Source organism: Dama dama, chromosome 8 (assembly GCF_033118175.1).
Source record: "Dama dama isolate Ldn47 chromosome 8, ASM3311817v1, whole genome shotgun sequence".
Classification (NCBI taxonomy): Eukaryota; Metazoa; Chordata; class Mammalia; order Artiodactyla; family Cervidae; genus Dama; species Dama dama.
In genome coordinates, this window is record NC_083688.1 from 679,264 (window position 1) to 697,846 (window position 18,583).

The window sequence follows — 18,583 nt, forward strand, 5'->3', positions numbered from 1 at the left end:
GCGTCTGCCTGCTTTGGTTGCTCTCCTGCGCCTTCGGTCGCTGCTGCTGCTTTTTTAAGATTTACGTATCTTGCTTGTGCTGGGTCCTGTCCGCAGTGCACGGGCTTCTCGCTCAGGGCCCCCTGCTATGGGGCACAGACTCAGGCACACGGGACCAGTACTTGCGGCATGCAGGCTCCTCCCGAACCAGGAATCAAACCTGTGTCCCCTGTGTTGGCAGGCAGATTCTTAACCACTAGACCCCCAGAGAAGCCCCATTGCTTCTTATATTTATTTTATAAACCAGAGGAAGGGTTAGGGCTTCCCTGGTGGCTCAGATGGTAAAGAGTCTGCCTGCAATGCAGGAGACCTGGGTTCGATCCTTGGGTCAGGAAGATCCACTGGAGAAGGAAATGGCAACCCACTCCAGTATTCTTGCCTGAAAAATCCCATGGATGGAGGAGCCTGGTGGGTTACAGTCTATGCAGTTGCAAAGAATTGGACACGATTGAGCAACTAACACTTTCACTCTAACGAAAGCTATTCTGCCATTACCGGAACTAAATGCAATTGATCAAAAGAAATTAAAAGAAAAAAATTTTTTTTTGTTATTAAAAATGTTATAAATTTAACTCTTCCAGTTTTAATCACATTCTGTAGTTTTAATTTGCAAAGTTTTTATTTTTTAAGTATCTGATAATATTATTATTCCTTAATCAAATAGTTATTTAAGAGTGCTTTTTAGTTTCCAAGTAATTATGGTTTTTTGCTGTTAATATGAAATTTTTGTTTTATTGTATTATGGTCAGAAAGTGTGATCTATACAATTTTCCTTTATTTGTATTCTATTAATAATTTTCAGTTGCTAAATATTTGATAATTTTGTCTGAGAAGATCATATATCAGTTAACTCTATTAAAAGAGTTTATGGGTTGACAGAATTTAAAAAAAGCATTTAGAATATTGGTAGTCTTCAAACATTTTTTTTGGTGCCATGGAAGCTTTTGTTCAAAGGAAATACTCACTTATAAATAGAACAGTGCTGGTGTTACTGGAGAGGCAGAGGTAGGCGGTAGCGGGAAGCTAGAGCCCAGCTCACTAGACTCTTCCCTCCTTGGCTCTCTGTGAGCACCGTTAAAGATGATGGAGTGGTTCAGAGATGTAACGAAAGGGACGCGACCTGCCGCTGCTGCTGCTGCTCTGAAGACGTGGACTGTGAGCCAAGGACTGAGCTGGTCTCTAAACCCTGGGAATGGCCCTCAGCTGACTTCTGCCAACAGCTTGAAGGAACAGAAAAGATTCTCTAGTCTCCAGAAGGAACACAGCCTGCTGACACCCTGATTTTAGTCAAGAAACCTTTATCGAACTTCTAATCTATAGAACTCTAAGAGAATAAATCTATGTTGTTTTAAGCCACTAAATCTGTGGCAATTATTACTACAGAAAGAGAAAGCTAATAAATAGGAATGGATCACTTTTAATATTTTAACTACATCCCTATCTTGGTCCATCACCATTCCGGACAAGTTTATGGTGCTTATAAACATACATCCGTATTCATAAGTTAACATAAAAAACACTGAGTATTTTTAAACTGTTAATGTGTTAATGATTTCAGATCTATGCATAAAACCATCACTACTGTTATACTTTGAGATGGAAGTATTCCTAGAAACTGTTACACTTTGATTTGGAAGAAGGAAAAGAATTTCATAAAAGCTGTTCTTGGTATTATTGTTTTTTAATCTAAAATCCCAATTATTTTTTTTAATTTAATTTTGATTGAAGGAGAATGTTACAATATTGTGTTGCTTTCTGCCCTACATCAACATGGATTAGCCATAGGTATATATATATGTCCCCTTCCTCTTGAGCCTCTCTCCTGGTATTATCTTTTTCAATCAGGTATTGACGTCATTCTTGTTTTAAAAACTGGACACTCTCAGTTTTAAAACCTTCCAAGGATGGGAAAAATGTGTCCCTGAATCACATCAAGAGCTCACCTTCATTTATCAAATACCTAGCTTTCACAGAGATACTCACTTATTCAAATCAATCTCATAAGTCTGCATGTGAGGTTTGTCTCCAGTCTTGTCCGGGTCCCATCGATAGATGGCAAATTTCTTGATTCGTGGTGCTGCGGCTGCAGCTGTCTGGGCCCCACGGCAGGCCTGAAATTTAAAAAGTTCACAAGAAGGGGAAAAAAAAAGAATCATTAAAAATGCAAGATAAATCATTCTACTTAGTTGGCACTATAAACTGCAAGACTGGATAGAAACTTGTACATTACTGATACAGTCTTCCTGGGAAACACAGCCATCCAAGATCCCACCACGGCACTAAGCAACTATAACATGGCAGCGAGGGCGCTGGGGCTGGTGGAACGGCGCTTAATAAACACACACAGCCTTTGCCCTCACAGAAACCAGTGTGCAGTGAGCCAGAAGAGAAATGAAACACTCATAATAAAATACAGGGAGGGAAGAATGCAGCAGAGATTTACACTAGTCTAAGTGGTCAGAGAGGTCTCCATAAAGGATACTTAAGCTGAGGCTTGATGACTAGGGGAGAAGGGCAAGGAGAAGGGGCATTATAAGCTGAAGGAAAATGTATAGAGGCCTGGGTGGGAGAGCACAGATCCCTGTGAGGACCGAGACGTCCACTGTGCAGCAGGGTGACCTGAGGAGGGATGGGATGGGGCAGACTCCAGGAAGTCAAGAAAGACTTCTAAGTTTTGATCTTATCTTAAGAGCAATGAGAAGCTAACAACATTTTATCAGGTGGATGACATAATCATTTTATTTTTGAGAAGACCACCACTGGCTTACAAAGGAAGACTCATCAGATGACATCTAGGGAAACCAGTTAGACAGTGACTGTGGTGGTTGAAATGAGATGCTGGTCAAAATTAGATTGGTCATTTTAGTCTGCGCCACTGTTAAAAAAACACCAAAGACTAGTGCCTAACACAACAAACATTTACTACTCATGGTTCTGGAGGCTAGAAGTCCAAGGTCCAGCTGTCAGCAGATCTGGTGTCTAAGTGAGGACAGACAGCTGCATCCTGCTCTATCTTCACATGCTGCAAAGAGAGCTCAGGCCTCTCCTTCTCTCTATAAAGGCGGTAACCCCATCACACAGGTCCTGCCCTCATGACCTAATCTAACCCTAATTCCCTCTCAAAGGCCCCAAATTCAAGTACCATCACACTGGGGCTTAGGGCTGCTACGTATGAATTCTGGGGGAACACAACAATCCACCCACAGCAGGACAGCAGTACAGAAACACAATAAAGCATACTGGGTCTGAAAACGAGATAAAACCTGGGAACCAACAAGCGGCAGGGACCTGCACTCTGCAGGGTCTGTCACAGCTCCTGGGCTGTTACATCCTGTGATGGTCGGTCTCACGCAAGCCACGGGGCCCTGGAGCGCCACCAGGGGCTGGGAGACAAGGGTGAGGGGGCCCGGCCTCCCGCCCTCCTTCCAGCAGAACAGCCTCCCCACAAAAACGCATTTGCAAAAGGGTGCTTTGCTCAAAAAGTTTCCTATTTAAATTTATACTCATCTTAAAAGCCACTATTTATTATTGCCAGGCACTGTATTAAATGCCTTCTTTATATTAATGACTCCACTGAATCTTCATTTTTAAAGATGAGACAAATGAGGTTCAGAGATCAAGTGATGGGCCCATGATCAAGAGCTGGTGAGTGGAGCAAGGACTGGAACCCAGGTCTGGCTCCAGAGCCCATGTTCCCAGACACTATTCTGTTTATTTGGGAATCGTCTCAGGTCTCTTCTTTTATTTCTCTTGTTTTCTTTTTACATCCTAACTCCTTAAGCTCAAGTGTATTAGTCAGGGTTCTCCAGAGAAACAGAACCAATGGTGTGTACCTACATACACACACATGTAAGAAGAGATTTAGTATAAAGAATTGGTACACGTGATTATGGGGAATTGGCTCATGTGATTATGGGGATAACAAGTCCCAAGACCCTCAACTGGCAAGCTGGAGAGCCAACGGTGCAGCCGCAGTTCAAAGGTCGGCACACTCAAGACCCAGGAAGAGTGGTTACTTCAAGTCCAAAGGCAAGAAAAATCAATATCCCAGCCTGGAAGAGGGACTTCCTCTAATTTGAAGGAGGGCCAGTTTTTTGTTCTAGTCATAGCTTCAATCGACTGGATAAGGCTCATCCATGTTAGAAAGGGCAATATGCTTTACTCCGTCTATCATATTTTTTTAAACATAATTAAAAACATTTAAAAAATTTAAATTTAAAAAAATATTATATTTTCTGGCCACATTGTGCAGCTTGTGGGATCTTCAGTTAAGGGCTGAACCCGAGTCTTCGGCAGTGAAAGCCTTAAGTCTTAACCACCGGACCACCAGAGAATTCCCTCAGATATTCTAATACAACTTTAAGGCTGACTTTCCGTTTGCGGTTCTTATTAAAGACTGGCTGCAGTCCCCGCGTTGTCCGGTAGCTCCCTGGGCCCATCTCACACCCAGCAGACTGTACCCCCCAACTGCCCCTCCCCTGCCCCAGGGGTGACCATGTTTGTTCTCTGCATCTGTAAATCTGCTTCCTTTTTTGTTCTGTTCAATATTTTGCTGTATTTTTAAGATTCCATGTATAAATTATATCATATAATCATTGTCTTCCTCTGCCAATCTATCAATTAAAATGTTAAACTCATTCAAAAACACTCTCACTGAAACACCCAGAAAAACATTTGACCCAATATCTGGGCGGAGTCAAGTTGATACAGAACATTTAACAGTATGGAACCTATACTTTACATATATTTTACGTCTCCCAGCATACCTGGTCCAGGCCTCTGCATATAGCAATTCAATCCACGGTTAGGAAAGATTGAAGAAAAGAGCAAAAACTGAGCATTAGAATAATACAAAAATGTGGTTTATTTTAAATGTACCTTAAAAGGCTGAATAGTGCAACCTACAGCAAGCCATTAAGAAATGAAAATACCCCTCTGTTTGTGGCATTCCCGTATAACGAATGCTAAGCCGCCCCCAGCCCCTAGTCCTTGAAGCCCTTTTGCATTTAGGCTGACAAAACAAGGCAGAGACCACACCAAGTCCTGCTGAGCTTCTACTGTGGCTGTGAGGAGGGGGGAAGGATCTTGCCAGTCCAAAGAGTACTTTGCAAAATTCAAACTGTATTCCAGGCTAGCTAATTCTCTTATAAACTGCTAAAGAAAGCAAAAACTCTTAAAGTTCACTCAGTAATTACAAGAAATGCACTGGAGTTTACTACTGGCTGGCAAAAACCACCCCAAATTAAATAAAGCTGAAGATATCAGCCCTCAGTACGGGAAGAAAATGTATGAAGAAAATGAAAGTGAAGGTGAGGATGAAAACTGTATTTTATCAAACCACCAAGCTGGTGAAGATCATTAAAAAAAGGAAAGTCATTTCTGCAAATGAACACTTTCCAACTAGGGACTCCATTTTGTGAAATGTCAGGAGTGCTTGGCTAACGCCACCTTGTGGTGATTAATAGGAGGTGACCATGATTCTTGACATTTTTTGGCCGCGTCCTGACAGCTTGCAGGATCTGTTGCCCAGAACCTCTGCCCTCGACAGTGAAAAGGGGCGTCCTAACCACTAGACTGCCAAGAATTCCCGGCTGAAGATATTAGCTCCAGCAAGTTTTTGCTTGCTTAACCACCCCCCCCACCCCATTTTTGGGGATTTCCCTGGTGGCTCAGACAGTAAAGCATCTGGCTACAATGCGGGAGACCTGGGTTTGATCTCTGGGTCGGGAAGATCCCCTGGAGAAGGAAATGGCAACCCACTCCAGTATCCTTGCCTGGAAAATCCCCTGGACGGAGGAACCTGGTAGGCTACAGTCCATGGGGTTGCAGAGAGTCAGACACGACTGAGCGACTTCACTTCACTTCTTCACTTTTTTGTGAGATTTAATGAGGTATATTCATTATAATAAATTTACCAATTTTAAGTGTATAGTTTGATGAGTTTTGGTAAAATTTTGTAACCACTACCACAATCACAATCTAGTGTGTCTCTGCAGTCAGCGCCCTTCCCCTACCCCCAGCAACGGCCTGGCTTTCTATCACTGTAGATCCGCCTCTGTCAGAACTCCATATAAATACCATGAGATCACACAACGTGGGCCTAGCTTCTCTTGCTCCACAAAATGCTTCTGAGATTCATTCATGTTGCTGCATATACTCATAGACTGCTGCTCTTTTTTTTTAAGTTAACACCTTTCATTTGGAAATAACTGTAGAATCCCAGGCATTTATAAGAAACAATACTGAGGTCCCCACCTGTCCTTTACTGGATTTCCCTCAGTGGTAACAATGTACAAAACTACAGCACAACAGTATAACCAGAATATTCACCCCAAGATAGTCAAGGTGTGGCTTCCTTGGTGGCTCAGCTGGCAGAGAATCCGCCTGCAATGCGGGAGACCTGGGTTCAATCCCTGGGTTGGGAAGATCCCCTGGAGAAGGGAAAGGCTGCCCACTCCAGGATTCTGGCCTGGAGAATTCCATGGACTGTATCGTCCATGGGGTCGCAGAGTCGGACACATTACACAGAGTACAGAACATTACTTCCATCGTCACAAAGATCTGCGTCTTTACAGTCACAGTCAGACCCCTCAGGCCTCCCATCCCCACTCCTTCACCCCTAGCAATTACTAATCTGTTACATTTCTACAATCCTGTCATTTAAAAAAAGTTATATAATGTAATCATCTCTTATGTAACTTGAGGGGGGTTTCATTCAGCGTAACTCTCTGGAGATTCAGCCAAGTTACATGCCTCAACAAATTTCTTTTTATTACCCAGCAGTGTTCCACGGTCCGACGCACCACAGTTAAGCCGGTCAACCATTGGAAGACTGTTTCCACATTTGAGGCTATTATGAATAAAGCTGTAATGAACAGTTGTGGACAAATTTCTATGTGAACATAAGCCTCCATTTCTCAGGGGTAAATGTCCAGGAGTGTAACTGGTGGGTTTAGAAAAGGCAGAGGAACCAGAGATCAATTTGCCAACATTCACTGGATCACAGAGAAAGCAAGGGAATTCCAGAAAAATATCTATCTCGGTTTAGTCGACTACGTTAAAGCCTTAGACTGTGTCGGTCATAACAAACTGTGGAAAACTGTTAAAGAGATGGGAATACCAGACCACCTTACCTGCCTCCTGAGAAACCTGTATGCAGGTCGGGAAGCAACAGTTAGAACCGGACATGGAACAATGGACTGGTTCAGGACTGAGAAAGGAGTATGAAAAGGCTGTCTGTTGTCACCCTGTTTATTTAACTTATACGTTGAGCACATGAGAAATGCCGGGCTGGATGAGTTATAAGCTGGTATCAATGTTGGCAGGAGAAACATCAATAAACTCAGATATACAGATGATACCACTCTAATGGCAGAAAGTGAAGAGGAGTTAAAGAACCTCTTGTTGAGGGTGAAGAAGGAGAGTGAAAAGCCAGCTTAAAACTCAACATTTAAAAAACTAAGATCATGGCATCTGGTCCCATCATTTCCTGGCAAATCAAGGGGGAAAATGTGGACAGACTTCTTTTCCTTGGGCGCTAAAATCACTGTGTGGTGACTGTAGCAGTCATGGAATCAGAAGATGATTACTTCTTGGCAGGAAAGCTACGACAAACCTAGACAGTGTGATGAAAGGCAAAGACATCACCTTGCCAACAAAGGTGCATACAGTCCAGGCTACAGTCTTCCCAGTGGTTACATACAGTTGTGAGAGGTGGACCATAAAGAGGCAGAGTGCCCAAGAATTGATCCCTTTGAACTGTGGTGTTGGAGAAGACTCACGACAGTCCTTTGGACAGCAAGGAGATCCAACCAGCCCATCCTAAAGGAAACCAACCCTGAATACTCATCGGAAGGACTGATGTTGAAACTGAAGCTCCAATATTTTGGTCACCTGATGCAAATAGCCAACTCATGAGAAAAGACCCTGATGCTGGAAAAGATTGAGGGCAGAAGGAGAAGGGGGAAACACTGGATGAGATGGTTGCATGGCTTCACCAATGCACTGGACATGAACCTGGGCAAACTCCGGGAGTTGGTGAGGGACGCGAGGCCTGCTGTGCTGCAGTCCACGGGGTCTCGAAGAGTCAGACATGACTCGGCGACTGAACAACGATGATAAATGGTAGCAGAAGGTTTAACTTTCAATAAACTGTGTTCCAAAGTAGGGGCTGCTGTGCCTGAGCCAGGTAGTAGGGGGAGAGGGCAAAATACCTCTAAAAATTAACTCCTGCAAATTTTTAACCCAAACATTAGCTAAACTGGGAATTTAAAAGAACCTGGGACATTGCGGTTGTCAGCTACAACTCCCTGGTTTTAAGACCTGATATGATAGTACTGTCAATGGGCATAGGTATCCGGCTCTATTAAGCTCAGTTTAACTCCCACAAAAGGCTTGTCAAAAATGACCATGGTTACTGAAATGGGCCCTCACTTTTAACACCTCTAATACTTACATATTTGCTTCCTGTCCACTTTAAAAAGAGGCAGAGGTCTAAACTTGATCATGAAGATCGTCCCAAAGAAACTGCGTTTGCTTAGAAACCATTAAACTCTCTTATCGTAAGGATGATGCAAGACAAAAACAAAACAAGTATGCACTGCAATAGAATATCAGAGTATCAGAAGGTGGTAAACCCAAACCTAAGTTCTGGGGTGCCCCAAAGTGTCACTGATTTTTTTCCAAAACGACTAATTTAAATTAATTTTGAGTTAAAACCATACTTTATACAACACTTGATACAGTAGGGGGTAGGGCTAACAGGCATGAGGATAGAAGACACTGACATCAAAATGAACAGAGCAGGCTGTGGTTCTAAAAGCGGAGGCGCTTTGCTCATTCTGAGGACGGCACTAAGAGCTGGTCCACAGGATCGTGGGAGAAGTGATTTAAACACACTCCCTGAAGAGAAATCTAAACATTTGTTCTGCAGGTGTTTGCAGTGGAAGTAAAAGTGGAAATAACAGCTTTCATCATTGAGCCCTCTACCATGTGCCTGACATCATACTGAAGTATCTCTAATCTCCACAACATCTTTATTGGGACAGCTTTTTTATTCTTAAACAATAAGAAGAAGGTCATAAAACAAAAGAGACAGGATTCAAACACAGGTCCTCTAACCCCAAAGTCCACCTTGTAGCTGCTATATGTAGTGGTGAAAATGCAAATCCAAAACAGAACAGCACAAAAAGATAATTCCTTTTCCCCAAACAGTGTAAGTTTTTTTTTGACTCATATAATCATCAAGATTTCAGGAGGCAGTTGGTCCAGATAGGCAAATTTGGCCTTGGAGTACAGAATAAAGCAGGTTAAAGGCTAACAGAGTTTTGCCAAGAGAATGCATTGGTTATAGCAAACACCCTCTTCCAACAACACAAGAGAAGACTCTACACATGGACATCACCAGATGGTCAACACCGAAATCAGATTGATTATATTCTTTACATCCGAAGATGGAGGAGCTCTATACGGTCAGCAAAAACAAGACCGGGAGCTGATTATGGCTCAGACCATGAACTCCTTATTGCCAAATTCAGACTTAAATTGAAGAAACTGGGGAAAACCACTAGACCATTCAAGTATGACCTAAATCAAATCCCTTTTGCTTATACAATGGAAGTGACAAACAGATTCAAGGGATGAGATAGATAGAGTGTCTGAAGAACTACGGACGGAGGTTCATGACATTGTACAGGAGACAGGGATCAAGATCACCCCCAAGAAAAAGAAATGCAAAAAGGCAAAATGGCTGTCTGCGGAGGCCTTATAAATAGCTGAGAAAAGAAGAGACGCGAAAAGCAAAGGAGAAAAGGAAAGACATACCCATTTGAATGCAGTTTCAAAGAATAGCAAGGAGAGATAAGAAAGCCTCAGTGATCAATACAGAGAAATAGAGGAAAACAATAAAATGTTACAGATTAGAGAGCTCTTCAAGAAAATCAGAGATATCAAGGTAACATTTCATGCAAAGATGGGTTCAATAAAGGACAGAAATGGTATTGACCTAACAGAAGCAGAAGATATTAAGAAGAGGTGGCAAGAAAACACAAAAGAACTGTACAAAAAAGATCTTCACGACCCAGATAATCACGATGGTGTGATCACTCACCTAGAGCCAGACATCCTGGAATGTGAAGTCAAGTGGGCCTTAGGAAGCATCACTACGAACAAAGCTGGTGGAGGTGATGGAATTCCAGTTGAGCTATTTCAAATCCTGAAAGATGATGCTGTAAAGTGCTGCACTCAATATGCCAGCAAATCTGGAAAACTCAGCAGTGGACACAGGACTGGAAAAGGTCAGTTTTCATTCCAATCCCAAAGAAAGGCCAGGCCAAAGAATGTCCAAACTACCGCACAACTGCACTCATCTCACACACTAGCAAAGTAATGCTCAAAATTCTCCAAGCCAGGCTTCAACAATACGAGGACCATGAATTTCCAGATGTTCAAGCTGGATTTAGAAAAGGCAGAGGAACCAGAGATCAAATTCCCAACATCCGCTGGATCATTGAAAAAAAGCAAGAGAGTTACAGAAAAATATCTACTTCTGCTGTACTGACTAAGCCAAAGCCTCTGACTGTGTGGATCACAACAAACTGTGGAAAATTCTGAAAGAGATGGGAATACCAGACCACCTGACCTGCCTCCTGAGAAATCTGGAGGTCAAGAAGCAACAGTGAGAACTGGACATGGAACAACAGACTAGTTCCAAATTGGGAAAGGAGTACGTCAAGGTTGTATATTGTCACCCTCCTCATTTAACTTATATGCAGAGTACATCATGAGAAATGCTGGACTGGATGAAGCACAAGCTGGAATCAAGAGTACCGGGAGAAATATCAATAACCTCAAATATGCAGATGACACCACCCTTATGGCAGAAAGTGAAGAAGAACTAAAGAGCCTCTTGATAAAAGTGAAACAGAGTGAAAAAGTTGGCTTAAAACTCAATGTTTAGAAAACTAAGATCATGGCATCTGGTCCCATCACTTCATGGCAAACAGATGGGGAAACAGTGAAAACAGTGACAGACTTTATTTTTTTGGGCTCCAAAATCACTGCAGATGGTAACTGCAGCCATGAAATCAAAAGACGCTTGCTCCTTGGAAGAATAGTTATGACCAACCTGAAAGTGAAAAAGTCAAAGTGAAGTCGCTCAGTTGTGTCCGACTCTTTGGGACCCCATGGACTGCAGCCTACCAGGTTTCTCCGCCCATGGGATTTTCCAGGCAAAAGTATTGGAGTGGGTTGCCATTTCCTTCTCCAGGGGATCTTCCCAACCCAGGGATGGAACCCGGGTCTCCCACATTGTAGGCAGATGCTTCACCGGCTGAGCCAACAAGGAAGTCCTACCTAGACAGCATATTAAAAAGCAGAGACATTATTTTGCCAACAAAGGTCTGTCTATTCAAAGCTATGGTTTTTCCAGTAATCATGTATGGATGTGAGAGTTGGACTATAAAGAAAGCTGAGCGCCGAAGAATTGATGCTTTTTAAGAGTCCCTTGGACTGCAAGGAGATTCAACCAATCCACCCTAAAGGAAATCAGTCCTGAATGTTATTGGAAGGACTGATGCTGAAGCTGAAACTCCAATACTTTGGCCACCTGATGGGAAGAACTGACTCATTTGAAAAGACCCTGATGCTGGGAAAGACTGAAGGCAGGAGAAGGGGACAACAGAGGATGAAATGGTTGGATGGCATCACTGACTCAATGGAGATGAGTCTGAGTATCTCTAGGAACTGGTGATGGACAGGAAGACCTGACATGCTGCAGTCCATGGGGTCGCAAAGAGTTAGACATGACTGAGCAACTGAACTGAAGCAATGTGAAGGATGGAGCTACCATCAACTGAGACGGGGGGAAAAGGCCGGTGTGTGTGTGTGTGTCAGAGGGAGTGTCAGGATTTTGGTTTCACGTCAGCAAAGTTTATTAAATATCCATGTGGAAATTCTGAGAATATAGTTGGGTGGCCATCTGAGTCTGAAGATTTGGGGTGATGTCTCAGCTGGAGACATAAATTTAGGAGGCATCTAAAGCCCAAAGGAGTGTCTATGAAGACAAGGCCTAAGGACAGACTCCAGTGTTTAGTTTGGGGCAATGAGAAGAAATCAGCCAAGGGAGAGAGAGAAAGGACTGCCAACATGTGAGGAGGAACACCTGGAGCCTGGCAGGCATGCCAAAAACATGTTTTGAGGAGGGAGTTAACAGTATGCTTCAGGGAGCAAAGTACCATGAAAACTGACATTGGAGTTAACAAAGCCAAAGTCACTGGTGACCCTGACCCAAGTTATCTTCCGTGAAGTGCTAAGGGTGAAAAGTCTGACTGGAATAGGTTCCTGAGAAGATGTGGAGAGATGAACTGTGGTTGGTGAGTTTAGACACCTCTTGGGAAATTTTTCTATAAAGACGAGTGGAGAACTGGGGTGGTGGCTGGATATGGCTTTCTCTGAGATGAGAAAAACTGTACCATGTTTGTGTGCTGCTGCTGATTTGATAAAGAACGAAAACCTGATCATGCGGGGGCGAGAGGAGAATTTCTGGAAAGCTCTCTGTGAATAAGCGATGGGACGAGAGCATGAGTGAAGGGTAGCCAGAGGAGTGTTGCCAATTTTCCCACAGTAACAGGCAGAAAGGGTCATTTACGGGCAGACATGAAGAGGTGGGCAAAAATTTGAGGTCTTTTTTTTTTGGTAGCCTACCTAGCAATTCATACTCCAAACCCAAGAGCGAGGCGGGTCCTTCAAAAGCATTTCTACCTCAATCTACAAAACTAAAGCATGTTCAAGGCTGAGCGCACCTTTGTAGGGCACCTTAGATAAGATGAAACGCACAGTTTAAATTTAAGGGGAGAAGCGAGATCCTCAACAACTGGACTGAAATGGAACTGAGGATAAGAAATGTGGATTCTCCACCATACTGGAGGCAGCCGGTCTGTTCTCTAGGAAAGCTTCCTTAAGGGGCAGGTCTGGAGCGGCGACAGAAAGGTGAGAAATGGAGAGGAGGAGGGCAGGGAGGTCCGTACACACCTGAGGGGAACACAAGGTCAGGCTTGTTTCTGATGTGTGAGTGGCACTGGTGCAAATCAAAGCTCTACCACTTGGGGGTTGAATGTTCTTTGGCAAATTACATAACCTTTCTGAATTTAGTTCCTCTTTTGTAACAAGACGGGGAGTATTAACATCTACCTCAGATGATTAACTGAAGGGCTAAGCTCCTAGAATTGTTCAGAAAATAATTTCTGCTTTTCAATACTGGCAACCATATCAGTTCCTGTATTGTTCTGATTGGCAGACAGACATCCTAACCCTGCCAGTGCTAGGAGCAAAGATATACACAAATGAAAGTAGGTGGTAACTGCCCTCAAGGAATACACAGTCTAGACAAGAAAATGAAGCAACATCACAAGCAACAATTAATACATTACAGTTAAATACTTAGAGGCAGAACTGTGGTTCAGTGGTGCAAACTAAAGCATAAAAGAATTCAGAAGAGAAATCCTACTATGTTATAGACTCCTAGGAATCTGAACACACCCGAGGTAATACACCACGCTCATTACTTTTCAGGTGGCTTTTGAGGTATGAATGCATATTCCTAGAAGATAGTGAGAGTGGGGGCGGAATCTTCTGTTTTCTCTGCCCTCAGGGCCCTAGGATGGCCTCCCCGGAAATTACAAGACTGACCTATGAAACCAGCCTTCTCTAGAATTCATTCTTGGAAGAGGGACCTAAGCTTTAGAACTCATTCTCATTGGTGGGGCTCTCACAATTTGATTGCTTGCTCAGCAACTATAAAAGGAACTGGTAAACAAGGTCATTATCAATCACCAATTTAATGCTCAGAGGGCACCAGCTTGAGGCTCTGGTAGGCAGGCCTCATTCCCATCCCTATTTTTCAGATTGACTATAAAATGACTTGTCCAGGTTCACGGACAGCATATTGGAAAGAATTAGCATTAGAAGATGGGCCATAGGCACTGTGTTGTAAAACCAGAGAAATTACTTAATACTAGATGTATTTTCACAGGAGTGCAAGAAGAGGAGAGAGATGAATATATTTTGTACACCTATCATGTGTCTTGATCTGTGCTAAGAGTTTTTCACACATTATGTTCAAAACAGTGAGTTTAGGTCCTAGATCAACTGGTTCTTGGCTGTGATAGTTCGAGCAAGTGAAAAATAATCTTTCTGGGGGCCTCAGTTTTCAAAGGGAGAAGGAAATGGCAACCCATTCCAGTATTCTTGCCTGGAGAATCCCAGGGACAGAGGAGCCTGATGGGCTGCTGTCTATGGGGTCGCACAGAGTCGGAAACGACTGAAGCAACTTAGCAGCAGCAGCAGTTTTCAAATCTCTAAAAAGGAGGTTAGAATTCCTGCTCACCCACCTCACAGGATTTTTTTCCAGGGGAAAATGATTTGAAAGGGATTTGTAAAACCTTAGTCTTTGATATACACGGACTGCAATGGCAGTTTCCCTTCCCCTTCTCCATGTTCTCATTTTCCTGACAATACAAGGGATGTGGCGAAAAACTACCAACGCACCCTGAACGATATAAATAAGAGCAGCGCCAACCTCTGGATCCGATCCAAGTCCAAACTGTGAGGTCGCTACACGACACTCAGGAGACCAGTGTTTTTGGGGGCGCTCGGGTCCCCGGGCTTTTTTGGAGCTAAGTGGGTCCCCCCGCTTCTCCCTTCTGTGCCTTCCCTCTTGCCCGAGTTCCCAACCGTGCGCCCTGCAGGGCTGCCTCCCAGGCCCTGCCCTTCACTCCCCGGCGGGTCTGTCTTTCCCAGGGTGATGGCTAGCGGGCAGAACAAGGACCCGGCGTCCGAACGCTTGGATTCGCGCTCTGCTTCCACCAGTCAGTCGTCACCCGCTCGCCATGTGACCTTGGACAATCCAAGTGTCCTCCCTAACCCTTTTCCCCCACTATGTCTAAAAATCCCCCTTCGCTCTGACCACCTCGCAGGCGGCAGAAAGTTGCAGAAAGAAACCGGCATCAGGACCCCGGGCGGCGGGAGCGGGTCGCGCTCCTCCCCGGGGCCCGCCCCGGGGCCCCCTCAACCTCCGCCACCGCCCCCTCACGTGCAGGCCGTCTCCGCGACCTTCACGCCAGCCCTCGTCCCCCGCCCCGCGCCGCGGCTCACCTGCAGGCGGGCCGCGCCGAGGGCTGCGGCCGGGAACCGGCGCCTCAAGGAGAGAGCGACCACCGCCGCCATCTTGGCTCCTGACGTCGAGCTCCACCCCTCGAGCCCGAGGTCACGCTCCGCCGGCGTCCCGCCGAGCACCGCGGCGCCACGCCAGGGCCCACCGAGTCCCCACTAGCAGCGCAGGCGCCGCCGAGTGGGCGGGGCTTCCGGTCCCCGAGAGGCGAAGGGAAGGCTGGGCAACCAACGCGAGCGTGCGCAGGGGCGGGGGCCGGCGCAGGCCCACTCGGCTTCCCAGGGTGGAAGGTGACCTTCCCAGAGGAAGGGGGCGGGGCTTGAGGGTGGGTCAGGGGAGGGGCGGGGCTAAATGCGCGAGGGGGCGGGGCCGTCCGATCCAAGTCATGTCCTGGTTTTAACCCCTTTTTTCTGTTCAGTTCAGTTCAGTCACTCTGTCGTATCCGACTTTTTGCAACCCCATGAACTGCAGCACGCCAGGCCTCCCTGTCCACCAACTCCCGGAGTTTACTCAAACTCATGTCCATCGAGTCGGTGATGCCATACAACCATCTCATCGTCTGTCGTCCCCTTCTCCTCCCGCCTCCAATCTTTCCCAGCATCAGGGTCTTTTCAAATGTCAGTTCTTCGCATCAGGTGGCCAAAGTGTTGGAGTTTCAGCTTCAGCATCAGTCCTTCCAATGAATATTCAGGACTGATTTCCTTTAGGATGGACTGATTGGATCTCCTTGCAGTCCAAGGTACTCTCAAGAGTCTTCTCCATCACTGCAATTCTTTCTTCTGTAAAATTTATCAATCATATCACTCACTCAATCTCTGAGTAATTTCTGTGAGACACAGTACAGTTTGCCTGAGACTTTACAGGTTTCAGCACTCCTGGGTTCGGATAAACTCCTCGTGACTGCTAAGTCGCTCAGTCGTGTCTGACTCTGCGGCCCTGTGGACTGTAGCCCACTAGTCTCCTCTGTCCATGGGATTCTCCAGGCAAGAATACTGGAGTGGGTGCCATTTCCTCCTCCAGGTGGTCAGTCCCAGGCAAATCAGGATAGCTGATGAATGAACCAAGGGGACTTAACAGACGGCGGGCAAAGGTGTAATTTATTCACTCATTATTCATTTTTTCGTCGTTTGTTCAAAAATATATATGGAGCACCTATGTTTCGGGCGCTAGGATGCTACGAGTGGGCAGCCAGGTGAGGTTGCGCCCTCACTGAATTTACTCTCAAATCAGCAAGTAACTGGACAATTGCAGTACCGTCAGCTCTGCTCTGGAAAGCGGGCTAAGAGGGAAGCTGGCCGTCCATGGCTTAGTCATCTAGTGTCAGCACCCATGTTTTGAGCACCTGCTATGTGCCATACGCTGTGACCCATCCTCCTAGTCCCCACACCAGTCTCATGGGCGAGCTGTGTGTTTGTGTTCACTGGCACTTCACGGTGTTCTGTTCGTGTCTGCTGTGCAGCAGAGAGAATCAGCTGCATGTGTACATGTGCTCACGCTGCAGATTTCCTTTCTGTTTGGGTCACCAGAGTAGAGTGCCCTATGCTATACGCTAGGCTGTGCGAGTGTGTTTTAAGTTCCATCTCAGTCGCCTCAGCTGCTTTTCCAGACCCCTGTCCCATTTCAGACCTGGGACCTGGGACCCTTTGCCGCAGTGTTTGCATGGAGACAATTAGCTTCTGGAGCAACAGAATACAAAGAATTCTCCAGGCAAGAATACTGGAGTGGGTTGCCATTTCCTCCTCCAGGGGCATCTTCCTGACTCAGGGATCGAACCAGAACTGTGTTGCCTATGTTGCAGGCAGATTGTTTACCAACTGAGCTACCAGGGAAGCCCCAAAGAAACTATCAGGGACTAAAAATAACTGCATGCATGCTGCAGTTGGGGAAAATTATGAACAACATGATACAAAAAGACCAAAAACCCAACTGCCACTCCTGAAGGGCAAAACCAGGGTATTGGGAGCAAAAGCAGGGTTCCATGCATGCCCCCTGCACATAACACCGCCAAAAGGGTGGGCAAACCATCTAAGCCACCCTCCAGGCTGACCCCTGGTCATACCCCTACCCTCTCCACAGGTAAGGAGCCAGCTCAGTGACCCCCACCCTCCTAACCCTCCCCTCCACCGGGAGTGAGCAAGGGAACAGTCACTTGTTCTCACTCCGCCTGCTGCCAAAAGGTCCCCAGTAAAGCCTTGCCTGAATTTCTTGCCTGGCCTCTTGTCAACTTCTGTTGATTACGGAGGCTGAGAACCCTGTTTGGTACCGACTCTGGTGGCTTGATTACCTTGGGCAGGTGCGGCCTGTGTCTTCCAAGTCACTCGGTCTCGTCAGTCACCTCTGCAGTCTATGTGGTTAGCTAACTTTACAGGTACGTGTGTTTCCCAGAATAATGTTCTTCCTTCTCTGCCTACTTGTTTTTTGACACACGAAAGCCACCTTTTTAAAATATGGGCTTCCCTTGTGGCTCAACTGGTAAAGAATCTGCCTGCAATGCAGGAGACCTGGGTTCGATCCCTTGGAGAAGGGAAAGGCCACCCACTCCAGTATTCTGGCCTGGAGAATTCCACGGACTGTAGAGTCCATGGGGTTGCAAAGAGTCAGACACGACTGAGCAACTTTCACGTTTCACTTTTTAAAACACTGAGGGAGTTCCCTGGGAGCCTAGTGGTTAGGATTTGGCCCTTTTACCGCAGAGGCTGGAGTTCAGCCCCTGGTCAGGGAACTGAGATCCTGCAAGCTGCATGGTGCTGCCAAAAGAAAAAAAATTGAAGTTATAGTTTATTATATAAGTTTTGGGTGTATGACATAGTCATTCACAAAATCTAAAGGTTATGTTTCATTTATAGTTATTATAAAATATTGGGTATATTCCCTCTATTGTACTACATATCCTTGTATCTTATTTATTTTACTTAGTAGTTTGTACCTCTTTCCCCTACCCTTGTGAAAGACACCATTTTATAGTCTTTGGCTTCCATGTTCACATAACTTAAATGCTACTGGAGAAATTAAGATGGTCAATTGAATTGGCGGATGAGGCTTAGTTTGTGGAGTCCTGGGCTTCCCAGGTGGTGCTAGTGGTAAAGAACTCGCCTGCCAGTACAGGAGATGTAAGAGACGTGCGTTCAATCCCTGGGTCAGGAAGATCCCCTGGAGGAGGGCAGGGCAATCCATTCCACTTTTCTTGCCTGGAGAATCCCAAGAACAGAGGAGCCTGGCGGGCTGCGATTCATGGGGTTGCAAAAAGCTGGACACAACTGAAGCGACTTAGCGGAGCAGCTCAGGCTAGAACTGCCAGGAGGGCTCACTGGAGGCGGCGTGCAGTGAGGCGCCAGGAGTAACCAGCACCCCTGGGCTAGCCTGGACTCTCCCCCTGGA

General features: G+C 45.5%; 1 protein-coding gene across 1 annotated transcript in view; it reads right to left on the reverse strand.

Moving 5' to 3' along the window:
- The window catches only part of SDHB (succinate dehydrogenase complex iron sulfur subunit B), a 30,427-nt gene extending 15,070 nt beyond the window's left edge, over nucleotides 1-15,357 (reverse strand). Inside the window, exons 1-2 of the mRNA XM_061148016.1 lie at nucleotides 15,190-15,357; nucleotides 2,023-2,150 (exon numbers count right to left, since the gene is read on the reverse strand). Of these exons, the coding sequence (XP_061003999.1) occupies nucleotides 2,023-2,150; nucleotides 15,190-15,261 (200 nt within the window). The 5' untranslated portion in view covers nucleotides 15,262-15,357. The remainder of the gene's footprint in view (nucleotides 1-2,022; nucleotides 2,151-15,189) is intronic.
- Between the last annotated feature and the right edge of the window lie 3,226 nt (nucleotides 15,358-18,583).